The 13,660-nt window shown below is 39.7% G+C and overlaps 1 protein-coding gene and 1 long non-coding RNA gene across 5 annotated transcripts in view; one reads left to right on the top strand and one right to left on the bottom strand.

Annotated features, from left to right (window-relative positions):
* Positions 1-13,162, bottom strand: part of gne (glucosamine (UDP-N-acetyl)-2-epimerase/N-acetylmannosamine kinase) — a 35,639-nt gene extending 22,477 nt beyond the window's left edge. For 2 of the 4 annotated variants that reach the window (XM_015967988.3, XM_015967997.3), the window contains exon 1: positions 6,336-7,918. In XM_015967988.3, coding sequence (XP_015823474.1) covers positions 6,336-6,374 — 39 coding nt within the window. In that variant the 5' untranslated portion in view covers positions 6,375-7,918. Of the gene's footprint in view, positions 1-6,335; positions 7,919-13,045 lie in introns of those variants that run through there. The other 2 variants (XM_015968001.3, XM_015968007.3) reach the window with 2 other exon arrangements.
* On the top strand, positions 90-1,488 carry LOC139069575 (uncharacterized). The gene is made up of 2 exons (XR_011520251.1): positions 90-871; positions 991-1,488. It is a non-coding gene; the product is annotated as an uncharacterized lncRNA (long non-coding RNA).
* Positions 13,163-13,660: the final 498 nt, after the last annotated feature.

Raw genomic sequence — 13,660 nt, 5'->3', positions numbered from 1 at the left:
AGCCCGGCACGAGAGCGCACACAAACTCTTCACTAGAAAAAAAAAAGTTTCAGTGATGTACGGCCAGAGCGCGGCTAGAACAAGGCACCGTGTCGAGCGATGAAGTAAGTAACATTGTTACTTTAGTCTAATATTTGTATAATTCCATGACAACATTAGCATTTTAATTTAGCCATGACACTCGTGATGTAAAGCAAGTGCTCCTTCCTATGAAATATTCATAAGCCAGTTTTGTGACAGGAGAGCAAGACAGTAACATGATGCTACTTTATTAGCATAAGGCTTTGTGGCTGCAGGTGATTTCTGGTGTTTTTAGACCAGTTACAGTTATTATTTTGCACTAAGCTTACTAACAAGCTAATGTTATTGTTTATACATCATGTAAGAACATCCAATTTCAAGTCACTGACATCATTTGTGAAACCAATTTCATTACAGGACAGGCATCACAACAATGTAAATAAGAACATAAATATCAATGTTTAGTTCAAAAATGCATCAAAATAAAATCATAATATCAACAAGACCTACAGGGTAATACAGTCATTTTTCCATTACTGTCATTGATTTTCAGGAATTCACATTGGAAGCAGTGATGGAAGACAGTTCAGATGAGGAGTAAGTGCCTGAGCCTGCCACAGACTTTGATGTGTCGTGGGAAAGTCTGAGACCAGGGGCTAAAGGAAAGGGGAGAGGAAAAGGTCGCTCCGAGGGTCGGGGAAGGACACGCTCAAGGGGTGAGGGCAGCAGGTTGAGGTCCAGAGCTCCTTCAAGAGGACCAGGGCGCCGGGGTAGGCAGCGAACAGCTTTCAGAGAAGAGGGCCAAGACCGGCTTGCACAGCTGAGAGCTGCCAGTATAGCTGAGATGCAGGTTGGTTGTAGCCATTTGGGTAAAAAAATAAAATAAAATAATAGAGATGCCAAAAACGAAAACATCACTCACTGGAGATATGAATCTAGTCATGTAAACATATACTCTTTAATTTCTAGACAGCTTTACAACACCTGAGCCAGGAGGAGAGAGATTATATTCTCGAGAGAGTGGTGACCCGTCTTCCAGGGGTGATGCTGGATATCCTGGAGTTTCGGCAAGAGACGCCAGGACACCGTCTTCCTGACTGAGGGCACCCTAACCCAAAAATCCAAACCGTTTATCTACAACTACAGTAGATCCAAAACAGCACAATACCTCAAAATAACTTTAGCTGAAGAGAGCATTTTCACCCAAAAATAAACAAACAGTTTGTGCAATATATTTATTTTTATTTATGTACAAAAAAGTTCTGTTATTTGCATTTGTACATAGTATTTTTTCTTAATTTCTAATAAATCTGTGTGCATGAAATAAGTCATTCCTGTCTTTTGATGCTTCACGTAGCTGGGGCCTTTATGGAGAGAGAACAGCAGCATTAGATCATACATAGATTACATGAGAATGCAATTCTGGAAACTCTCCAGTTCTGAAGTTGACCTGTAAAAAAAAACAAAAGCTACAACTTCATAGACTATTAGGAATCACACTTTTGATTGCCTTTTCACCCACAATTGTAATTTCTATATGTAAATTGTCAGCTTTGATATTGACACTTTAGCTTTTTTGCTTATGAAAATGTTATTAATATACCTAAAGGTCAGATTGGTGACATCCTTCAACCAGCGTCTGTTGAACATGATTCGTTGAAGAGCCTCGTGTGGTGGAGATCATGGTACCATGAGCTCTTTATCACTGGTCGTTGCATCAAGTGGTCCATGGTCACATTTGCCACAAGTCCATTCATGCTTCCCTGTGACATGGTGAAGCACACCCACCCACATGTCCTAACAGAAAAAATAAGTTTTATTTGAAAACTTTACATGTGACAGAAGCGCTCACCAACAGAAACACGAGAGCTGGCACTATTATGAAAAGAAAGGTAATTATGTCAATGTGCATTGTTGTCTTGTTGTCCAAAAGATGTCACAATACTTACATTAAACATATCACGATGTTGTGCTTTCTGGCAAATGTACCAAAATTGGTTGAAGATGGCATTCAGCCACACAAGTAGGATGGAAATTCCCTTTAGGATCCCAGCCTGTGAACAAGGATAAAACAACAATTCCATCTTTTAGTTCTTTTTAAAACATAGAAGGGTTTTATTTACCTGCAACGTTTTGTTTGCGGCTGCAAACTTCGTCAGCCTGACAAAGTTTTCATAACAGTTCTATTCTGTTATGAAATCAATAAATAAAAGTAGAATTAATATATTGTTTTTAGACTTTGGAGTTTAAAAAAAAAGAGTGTAGATAAGAATAGGGCTGGGCAATATGGCCTCAAATCTATATTGCGATATAATCTGAAGCATGTGCAGTAACGATATATATTGTGATATATTTTTTCATCTGTTTATAGATGTCAAATTGACATGCTTTTACATATCCTCATGTGGCAAATATATGCCACTTGAGGCATATAGGCCTCCTCCTCCGCCCACTCCATGCTTGCAGTCACCGCCATTCGGTTGTCCCATTGTCAGCAGGGTGCACATCTTAGTGACGTCATGTGTTATCACAATATCGCCGTATTGTGATATAGCCAAAAACTATCATTACCCAATTTTATATCATTTCTACCTTATATCGTTTATATTGCCCACCCCTAGATAAGAAGACACTGCAACTCATACACTGTTGAGTAAGTTGTTTGCTTGGCCCTCATCAATTTGGACTGCATCCGTAGCTAGATCCATGGATTTGAAACTACAGACAACACAGTAATATTTGTTGTACGTAAAGATAAATACTGGAACTTACCTGAAATGGTACTGATTCTAAAGTGATAAATGTGGAGCCTAATACATCTGTCATTAATTATTTCTGCAAATAACAACAATCTGCTGTGAATTGACACTTCACAACATAAATAAATATATATGATGACCTATATTTGCTTATCTATTGTGTTTTTATCTTTTTTGCACATAGTACAGCAGTAAATTCCTGCATATATGGCAAGACTTCTCATGAACAAATTTACCTTTCTTCAAAAGGATCCAAATCTAGGTCATCAGCTAAGGCCTCAACACCAGCCATTAGGAAATCTTCCCTGTAAAGATAATGTCAGAAGTGTTTGGTGGTGTGATGTTAGTTCTGAACCAAGTGTGGATATGCAAGGTGTAATTTAATGTATGAAATTACATAGCACAAAAACGTGAATATTTGTTTTACAGAAAAGATACTAACCCCTCAGACACAGGTTCAGTTGGAGATAATCGATGCGACATTTTAGCTGCTGTTCTCTTACTGGGTGTCAAGGTTGAGTTCACATAACCTCCCTGAATTGCAGTTTCAGGAGCCTGCTTCTTCCGGTAGCTGAAAAACACATTTTTAAACAAAAATGTCAACAAGTTGGTTGAGACTCTACACCTTCTGTTTCATAGATCAATAATGGCTAAGCTTCTTTACCTGTGGCACAACTAGTAATATGAAAATGCATGTCAGTCATAAAAAAAAATATTTATCATTTTCACAAACATATTTTATTCTGACCTACATTCAACAGGACAAATTTAGAAAAATAAACACAAACTTCTGCACAACTTTGTTTTTAGTCAAACGTGTTGTTATGGCTGACTTATTATTTATTCTTATTTAGCACAGCAATAGCGCTAGGGAAATATATTCCAATGGGGTTCTGTTACACAAACCCCCACGAATAACATTATCTACTAAAGTAACAGTCCTGCTTAGAGGTTGGACTGTAGATCAAATATGACATAATTCTAAAGACTCATCTTTGGTTTGGAAAATGTCCATTCTCTTCTGTGGTACATACAAACTGAAGCGTGATCGCAGCTAATATGATCGCAGCTAACATGCTACGCACGCTAGCTCTCTCCGGCTGAGCGGTGACGTCATATAATCAAATCAAGCTGTTTACTTTTCTCGTCAGAATAAACTGAGCACCCATTTGTCTCCAAAAACATGCGGTGTCATCCACAAAACGTAGAAGTGATCCGGTTACTCCTTAGTTGCTTTTAGCTTTTTCAAACTGACCAGGAAGCCATATGCTAAACACCGTTAGCTTAGATACGTTTCTTGTTCATCTGCACAAAGATTTGTTAGATTACCTAAATCAGCAATTATCTAAATCCATAAGTTTTATTTTATTTTCTCAAATTGTGCAGATACAGCTCTGATATGTTTAACTACTCGTTACTGAAACCTACAGCAGAAATAAGGAGACCAACACTTACCTGGTCACTAGAAAATGAGCCATGTCCGCATCCTTTTTCAGGCACCAAATCCAGTTGAAGCAGCCTCCATTCTTCCAGAGCGTAACCAATAGATATTCGGGTCCCTGACCGACTTTTATCATATTTTCTTTTTGACTCTCGAGATGCCGCTGATAAAACATTGTTCTTTGTGCCACTCTTTAGTGGGCTTTGAGTTGCGCTTGGTCGTTTGCTAGTTGTAGAATCCATTTTCAGGGTTCTTCCTCTTCTGTTTGGGGTTTTAACGTGGCTAGTAGTGAAAGACGCATTACCGCCACCTAGCAAGCTTCCAAATGTTTTTCCGGGTTTGAACCTTGTCGAGAACGCGCTTGAAGCGTCAATTAACGTCATATCCGTAAAACAGCGTGGGAATTTTGGATCAGGAATGTTTTGCATTTTGCAGCACACAGCCTGATTAACAAAATGGAATGATAAACTGGTTTCATCATTCTTTTTAGTTTAAAATGCTTCATCACCCATAAGCTTCACAAGAATGAACATGTACTTTTTGTTTTTGGACAATTCCTGCCCCATGCTCCTTTAAACATTGGTTGAAAAATGTGAACCTTAATGGACTGCTTATATCTGAGATTTTTGATGTCGTCTGATATAATCTGATAGTGTTTTTGGGCCGATATGGAATTACTTCCAATATTGATATTCCCTATGTTCCTGAGATGGAAGAAGGAAGAGCAAATGAGAACTGACATGAGAATCCAGGGTGAGAGCTGGGTTAAAGGTCACTCCCAAGATTCCTGAAAGAGGGTTTGGTTTGACAAGCAAGCCGACCAAGAGAGTCTTTGGGAACCAGCTTGCCTGGGACACAGATGAAGATCTCGGTCTTATCTTCATTCAGCTGTAGAAAGTTCCCAGCCATCCAGGTTTTGATAGAGTCTAAGCAGGTGTGTAACACCTGTAGCTTAGACATCTCATGGGGCTTAAAGGAGATGTACAGTTGGATGTCATCAGCATAAAGATGGTAGTGTACGTCCTGTGGACTGGAGCCGTCTATTGGAGATCCCGTAGTTGCTGGCAGCCATCTTGGAAGGATCTCCATTTGCACCTAGTGTATTTCTTTCAACTGAGGAAGCTGCTTACCCAACTAAAAAACACATTTTACCAAGCTTTTTCACATAATCAGACACAAGGTACGGCATGACTATTAAAATATACACATAATTAAATAAAATAAATTTTTAAATATATAAAACCTCATCAGGTAGGCTAGAAATTTCAATAGTATCACACGTGATCTGTTTTCAATATGCCGATTGTTGAGACCGTTGGCTGCACAAAATTGGGCAAAGTTGCCCACTCTGCATTGACTTTGGAGAGTGAGGAGACCCATCCAATAAGGCAGAAACACTGTTACGCTCTCCAGCACCCAATGGGGCGTCTATGTATTCATGTCTATGCCTCGGACCACCAACAGCAGGCAAAGTGGGTTAGGTGTCTTGTCCAAGGACACAACGACAGCAACAGATTGAGCGAGGCTTGAACCTGTAACCTTCCGATTACGGGGCAGATATTTAACTCTCCTCTGCCAAGGAGCAAAAACTTTGCTGTACATTAGTGATGCGCAAGCAAGTAGGTGTGTTTCTGCAGCACTGATAAGTTGTAGAAGCAGCATCAACATCAATACAGGTGAGTAATTAATTAGATATAAACTTAATGTTGTCGAACACCTGACTGATGACAACTCCATCCCCTAGCCTCTATTTACTGAATCTGTTAAATATAGATTTATCACCCAGTGTCTCTCTCTCTCACACACACACACACACACACACACACACACACACACACACACACACAGCCAAAATAAACAATTATAACACCAGAACCATTAATAAGACTGAATTGTATTCAGCACATAGCCATGTTTCACTGGGAGGAGATCACAAGACAGCGTCAGCAGCATGTGTTGATGCATGGGGAGGTGCATGCAAGAAGCACATGCAAGGATGACACAGCAGTTACGCCTGTCAAGACATTACAGATATAAAATCAAGCAAGAAGAGGAGGATGATGATGATGAAAATAATCTGAGTAACAAAAAGAAGAAAAATCCATCTGACTCACATGAGGGTTTCTGCACAAAGAACCCGGATGCTTTTCCATGCCAGACCTCTGCTGGTTAATGCTCAATTAATCCCTCCCTGATCCACTGTTTTTTTAACCACCTATACTATTTTTTTAAAACTGCATTAAGCAAAGGATGACAGTTACAAGCCAGAAAGCAGAGAGAAGAGGGAAAGGAGAAGGGAAGGCTGGACGACGGAGATAGAGGGGAGGGGGGAGGGGGAGAAATCCAGGCTGAGCAAAGTCCCTGATTGGCTAAACAGACAGAACAATAACCATGTGTCACAAACGCAGTAAAGCCAATGGAAACATTCCTTCCATACTGTCTTTGCCTGTATAAAATTAAATAAATAGGAAAATACAGAGAGTCAATATTATTTCTGTGATAAGAAAATATTTTTAGGTATCACTTCCCTGATGTTTTACTCCCATAATGAAAATAACTACCAAACACACTACGCCCTTGAGCACACATAATGCTGGATACCAGCTGACAGATCCTATTTGACATAGGGGAACGGCATCAGATATATCTATCTGTGTATCTCTCTCTTTGTCTTTCTCTCTCTCTCTCCTTTCCCAGAAAAGGAATCAATTTTAGGACCATGATATGTTGACGTTTCTCTCCCTTCTTGACCCCCGGCACTTTCAGACATACAGAAAAAAATTCCAGACAGCAGCCTTCTCCAGCTTAACACAGAGCCACGGACCACTGTTTGATCTTCCCCAACTTAAAACTGGACTGACTGTAATGTACGCCATGGCTGAGTTTGAAGGAAAAAGTCCCACTGATCTACATGATTTTCTTCTGAGCAAAAACCTGAGTGAGAGTATGGGACAACTTTACGCACTGGCCTGTTTGGCTGTGACTATCCCAGTGTCCACTGCCTCTGTTGAGCACTCATTCTCAGCATTAAAGCGCGTTAAAACGTACGCCAGAAACACACGACCGGACAGACACGACTTTCAGCATTAGCCTCCATGTCCATAGAAAAGGATCTACTCATGGATCTGAAGCGCATAGATAAGCTGTATGACAGAGCCATAGAGGTTTTCCTGAGGAAAGAAAGGATGTATTTTACAGGAGAGGAGGAGATCCATGTTGGACATTTATGTTGGTGAGTAGAAACATTAGTATTTTTAATGTTTTGTTATTTTATTTTGTTAATAATCAATAAATGGTAACGAATGACAAATAAAATTATTGTTTCTATGCAATTTATGTCGTGTATAACGTGGTGTGTGCAGGATTAGGGTGTTTCGCGGTGCCATTTTCTCCTAAACAAAAGCAAATAGTGTGTTTGCTTTACTTGTGTATTTTATTGACACATCTCTTAAACCCGTCTTTCATTTTTGAGATTTGACAGTACCCGTGGTCTTAGTTTCCAACTCTCAATTGTGAATGCGAGTTTGATTTTAAAGGCTCCGGAAATTACGTGTCTTGACCAGCCACTGGTGTGTGTGTGTGTGTGTGTCTGTAAGGATTCTCCAGCTGTGATGTCATATTGATGGTAATTTAAGGTGTATTAATTTAGATTGGACTGAATAGGAAATCACCGAAGGCCCAGGGGTGGAACGCACCGCCCGCCACTGTATATATATATATATATATATATATATATATATATATATATATATAGTGGGGCAAAAAAGTATTTAGTCAGCCACCGATTGTGCAAGTTCTCCAACTTAAAATGATGACAGAGGTCAGTAATTTACATCATAGGTAAACTTCAACTGTGAGAGACAGAATGTGAAAAAAAAATCCATGAATTCACATGGTAGGATTTTAAAGAATTTATTTGTAAATCAGGGTGGAAAATAAGTATTTGGTCACTTCAAACAAGGAAAATCTCTGGCTCTCACAGACCTGTAACGTCTTCTTTAAGAAGCTTTTCTGTCCTCCACTCGTTTCTTGTATTAATGGCACCTGTTTGAACTCATTATCTGTATAAAAGACACCTGTCCAGAGTCTCAGTCAGACTCCAAACTCCACTATGGCCAAGAACAAAGAGCTTTCGAAGGACACCAGGAAAAGAATTGTAGATCTGCACCAGACTGGGAAGAGTGAATCTACAATAGGCAAGCAGCTTGGTGTGAAAAAATCAACTGTGGGAGCAATTATCAGAAAATGGAAGACATACAAGACCACTGATAATCTCCCTCGATCTGGGGCTCCACGCAAGATCTCATCCCGTGGGGTCCAAATCATGAGAACGGTGAGCAAGAATCCCAGAACCACACGGGGGGACCTGGTGAATGACCTGCAGAGAGTTGGGACCACAGTAACAAAGGTCACCATCAGTAACACACTACAACGGCAGGGAATCAAATCCTGCAGTGCCAGACGTGTTCCGCTGCTGAAGCCAGTGCATGTCCAGGCCCGTCTGAAGTTTGCCAGAGAGCACATGGATGATACAGCAGAGCATTGGGAGAATGTCATGTGGTCAGATGAAACCAAAGTAGAACTTTTTGGTATAAACTCAACTTGTTGTGTTTGGAGGAAGAAGAATACTGAGTTGCATCCCAAGAACACCATACCTACTGTGAATCATGGGGGTGGGAACATCATGCTTTGGGGCTGTTTTTCTGCTAAGGGGACAGGACGACTGATCCGTGTTAAGGACAGAATGAATGGGGCCATGTATCGTGAGATTCTGAGCCCAAACCTCCTTCCATCAGTGAGAGCTTTGAAGATGAAACCTGGCTGGGTCTTCCAACACGACAATGATCCCAAACACACCGCCCGGGCAACAAAGGAGTGGCTCCGTAAGAAGCATTTGAAAGTCCTGGAGTGGCCTAGCCAGTCTCCAGAACTCAACCCCATAGAAAATCTGTGGAGGGAGTTGAAAGTCCGTGTTGCTCGGCAACAGCCCCAAAACATCACTGCTCTCATGAAGATCTGCATGGAGGAATGGGCCAAAATACCAGCTACTGTGTGTGCAAACCTGGTAAAGACCTATGGATTTTTTTTCACATTCTGTCTCTCACAGTTGAAGTGTACCTATGATGTAAATTACTGACCTCTGTCATCATTTTAAGTGGGAGAACTTGCACAATCGGTGGCTGACTAAATACCTTTTTGCCCCACTGTATATATATATATATATATATATATATATATATATATATATATAAGCTACTATTAATGTTGATAAAGTTGAGACGTCCTGTTTGATAAGCATTCAGCATCAGACTTGACCAAAGATTTGAATGTCTCACTACTCTGTTGAGCCAAAAAAGAGCAAACACAGCAATGAACCATGAACCCATCTGTTTTTTCCACCCTCCACTTCAGCTAAAGCTGAAACTACTCACTTGGAATGTTATTAGGCTCATCTCTCATTAAAGAGCTTTTCCTATTCTTTTTAAAAGCTTGGAGTTATGTTTAACACATTTTATCCGGATCAAATTGACCTCTTCTCTTCTACCAAAACAAACTGGTATTGCTGAAGATATTCCCAGAGAACAAGCATGTCAACGCTTTTTGTTTCATACATTCTAGTTTAACTGGACACACTGGTAGCAGCCAACCAAGCCCTCGCTCCCTTTCATTCACCTTTCTGTAGCAAAATGTTTCATTTTGATCATTTGTCAAAGCATTCCTCTCTTTATCAAATTTAATTTAAAATCCTTTGAACGTCTACAATTAACAACTCAAAAGTACAAAGTAACAGCTGCAGCAGACAGAGCTCCATCTAGACAACTGTGATGGATAGTACCGTGCAAAAGTTTTAGGTGAACTCTTATTTTCTGTTTCCAACCAATCAAACTATATTATAATTGTTTGGAGTGATGTTAATTAAAGATTCATGAGGATTTCCTAATCTATTTTACAGTTATTTTTGATCTTCAGTTGATTTTTTTTAACCTGTTTTCTGTATGTTTTCTGAGTATGTTCAAAACATTCGGCTTATGCCACTCTGAACAAACCATCAATCGGTACACAATATCCAGCTGTGGTGGTCACACAAGGACTGAACAGAAAATGAATGAAAAATCACTGAAGTCCAAAGAAAAACTGTAAAACAATTTATTCTTCAAAAAAAAAAATATATATATATATATATATATATATATGGAAATTGGAAAAGACAGAAGACACATAATTGTATTGTCTTTTGTAATTTTAGGGGGGAAACTATCTCTTGCTTTTCTATTCATTGTGGTTTAACGTGTTCAACTGTTTCATTAATAGTTTAAGGTTTGGGTTAACGTGGGACAACACACCACCTTAGAATGAGATTGTCATATAAGTGCCACCTAATGTCCCTTATAAGAGATGCTGGACCATTTGCCTCCTCTGCTCCGAGCTAATAAAGCTATGGCTTCTGGGAGAAGGAAAAGGATGTGTGGGGAGGGAAAATGAGGGTGTGCCCGAATCCACAGGAAGGATGCTTGTAAGAGTGCATTTTGAAGTCAATGACATCACAGCGCAGCGACGAGTACTGTCCGAATTCCAAGAATACTCATTCTCGCGTCCTCGTTCCGCCCACATTTCGAGGACGGGTCTGTCGTATCCTCACAGAACAAGGCTATCCCAGCATGCTTTGCGCGCCGGCTGTGGATTTTCAACAGGAAGAGAAAATGGGGAGAGCTACGAAGATTTAAACGTAAGTTTGTTAAAAACTAGCCGTAGAAACCTAAAAAGCTTAAAGCGGTTCAGTTTAGACATTTTTCGTTTGTATATTAGTTTTCTAAATTACATTTTAGGCAGAAATCAGCCAGAATGAGTTTGTTTCGCAGGTCCCAGTTATTCCTGTGTGTGTGTGTGTGTGTGTGTGTGTGTGTGTGTATAGCGTTTTAATAACGGAGCAAAGAAGCGTTTTTATTAAGCTTAGAGGTGAAGAGTGAAGCTGTTTACACACACAACAGAAGTTCTTCTGTGAAAAGTAGTTTTACATTCAGGAATTTACACAGCTGACACGTTTTAATGAAGTAAAACGTTTGTGTGAAGAATAAAAGTTTTATCTTCTCATGTGGATAAATGTGAAAATGTGTTTATTGCCTTTTTGTCACCTGTGGTCTCTGATTTTCTCTGTAGGACTGCAGGTGTCCAGGGTCAGGAGAGGCTTTACCTGTTGGTCGTCCTGGGAGAGAGGCCTTCTACTGTCATCATCTTAATATTATTTAGCTGTTTGATATTTGAACACATTTATTAAAACAAATACTAACTGATAACTCTTTCTGGTCATTGATTTTATCACCAGTTTTATTAGATGCTTTTGAACATGTTACATGAACAGAAAATGAAAAAGTGGCAAGGAGACAAGATTATTTATAATACGTTACAATTATTTACTGATCAAAACCAGTATGGACCAGTTATGTAAGGCTAAAGCAGGATTAACCTGAGTGACTCTTCCTGGATCATTTATTTAAACTGAGTGAGCAGGAAGTCTTTAACAGTGCAACTGGATCTGCTGCAGGAGGATCCAGGCGTGGATGGAGGGCTGGAGCAGACCTGTGGCTGGACGCTTCTGGCCAGAGGAACATCATACAGGACGGTCTGCAGAGAGAGCTTTGGGACGTTTCGTCTCACTGTCCACTCCATCGCCCATCTACAGGGACTGCTGGGCTGGCTCAGACGACGGCTGTTACATCTCTGTGAATGACTTGCTTGTTAACAATAGTGGTGGTGTGCTGGTACCTCCTGCAGGACAGAGCACCACTGACCTCCTCCACACACATCTTCCTCAGGCTCATCCTCCAGACCCACAACTTCACCAGCACAGCTGCAGATGTGCAGCACAGTGCATGCTGACCTGTAATAGATTAAAAAATAGGTTTTTTAATGAAAAATGTAAAACAAAACATATAACCTGCAGTACACTGGTTCTGTTCAGTTTAAAAGAAAAGCAGCAGGGAAAACTAGAAAATTTACATTTTTTAGACAGATCTAATCATTATTAGGCTTAAGATGAATAAACAAATGCACATTGAGAACACTTCAATGCTATTTTATTAAAAAGCCTGTTTTTTTTAAAACGTTTCACCCCCATTTGATGCAAAATAAGTTCTAATGTCCAATTTACATTAGAAAACATCCTGCTGCATTTAACATTCATAATGCATTTGGTTTATATTAATTACCTACATGATAATACTCTGTAGTAATGTGTTGTGTACGTTTAACAAGTTCATTATGTAGCTTAAAACATACATGAAACCATCTAAAGTTAACATGTAAGTCCTGAAAGCTTCTAGAATAAACAAAGTTACTTTACCTGAAAACGGTTGTGAACAAACGCTGCTGATGGACGTGAAGCTGCTGTAGCTCCTTAATATTCCTGCTCCATTTTCGCTAGCTTTAGCATTTTTCCTTTGCGTCTTGCACCCGAGCAGATCCTTTTGTCCTGTATCGACACCGCCACGGCTGTGACTGGACCTACGGGCCACCGTAGAGGTGAAGGCTAGACTGTCCGAATTCAGAGCCGCAGGGTTCGAGTCTTAGCGGTCTAGACCGGCGAGGACCCGTATTCGTAAGCATCCTACCCGTGGATTCGGACAGACCCGACATCCTTAACTAACACACGCCCTGCTGGTGCGTGGGACACGTCAGAAAATATCCGCTCACGCTCACTTCTCAGTGGCCAGCGTTAGCTAAACTTAGCTAGTGAGGAAAACCTTAAGTGATAAGTTTGGGAAAGTAACGTTTGTTATCTTATTGCTTTGGTTTGATTTTTGTACAGAACAACAAAACAATTTACCTTCAATTAGCAGCGTTGTAACTACATCAAAGAAGTCATCGATGGTTATGTGCATCAGTTTTTTCCGACGTTAACAAGCATCACGAACTCGCCGTATGACGTAACTACTTGTAAGGCAAGCCGTTTTAGCATATAATAAACCCACGCAACTAACAGCGTTACTAAAAGTCCCGTTCGAAATTGAAGATGTAATCAAACGAATAATGAAACCATCGTAATTATGAAACCCTGTTGAGAATTTTGAATAGTTTAATGCAAATATCCCCTGCCTCAACAGTAATCATTTTATATCTGGACAAAGTCAAGTATGCTTTATTCCAGAATCAGTCCAATTCACAGAAGTAGAAAAACATTGTGCAGGTAAAATATCTATCTATCTATCTATCTATCTATCTATCTATCTATCTATCTATCTATCTATCTATCTATCTATCTATCTATCTATCTATCTATCTATCTATCTATCTATCTATCTATCATCTATCTATCTATCTATCTATCTATCTACCTGTCTGTCTGTCTGTCTATCTGCTTTATTCATTCAATTCAATTCAAAAATACTTTATTAATCCCAGAAGGAAAATGATTTGTGTGTGTGTGTGTGTGTGTGTGTGT

This window comes from Nothobranchius furzeri, chromosome 4 (genome assembly GCF_043380555.1).
Source record: "Nothobranchius furzeri strain GRZ-AD chromosome 4, NfurGRZ-RIMD1, whole genome shotgun sequence".
NCBI classification, from domain to species: domain Eukaryota; kingdom Metazoa; phylum Chordata; class Actinopteri; order Cyprinodontiformes; family Nothobranchiidae; genus Nothobranchius; species Nothobranchius furzeri.
This window is presented reverse-complemented; position numbering and strand designations above follow the sequence as displayed.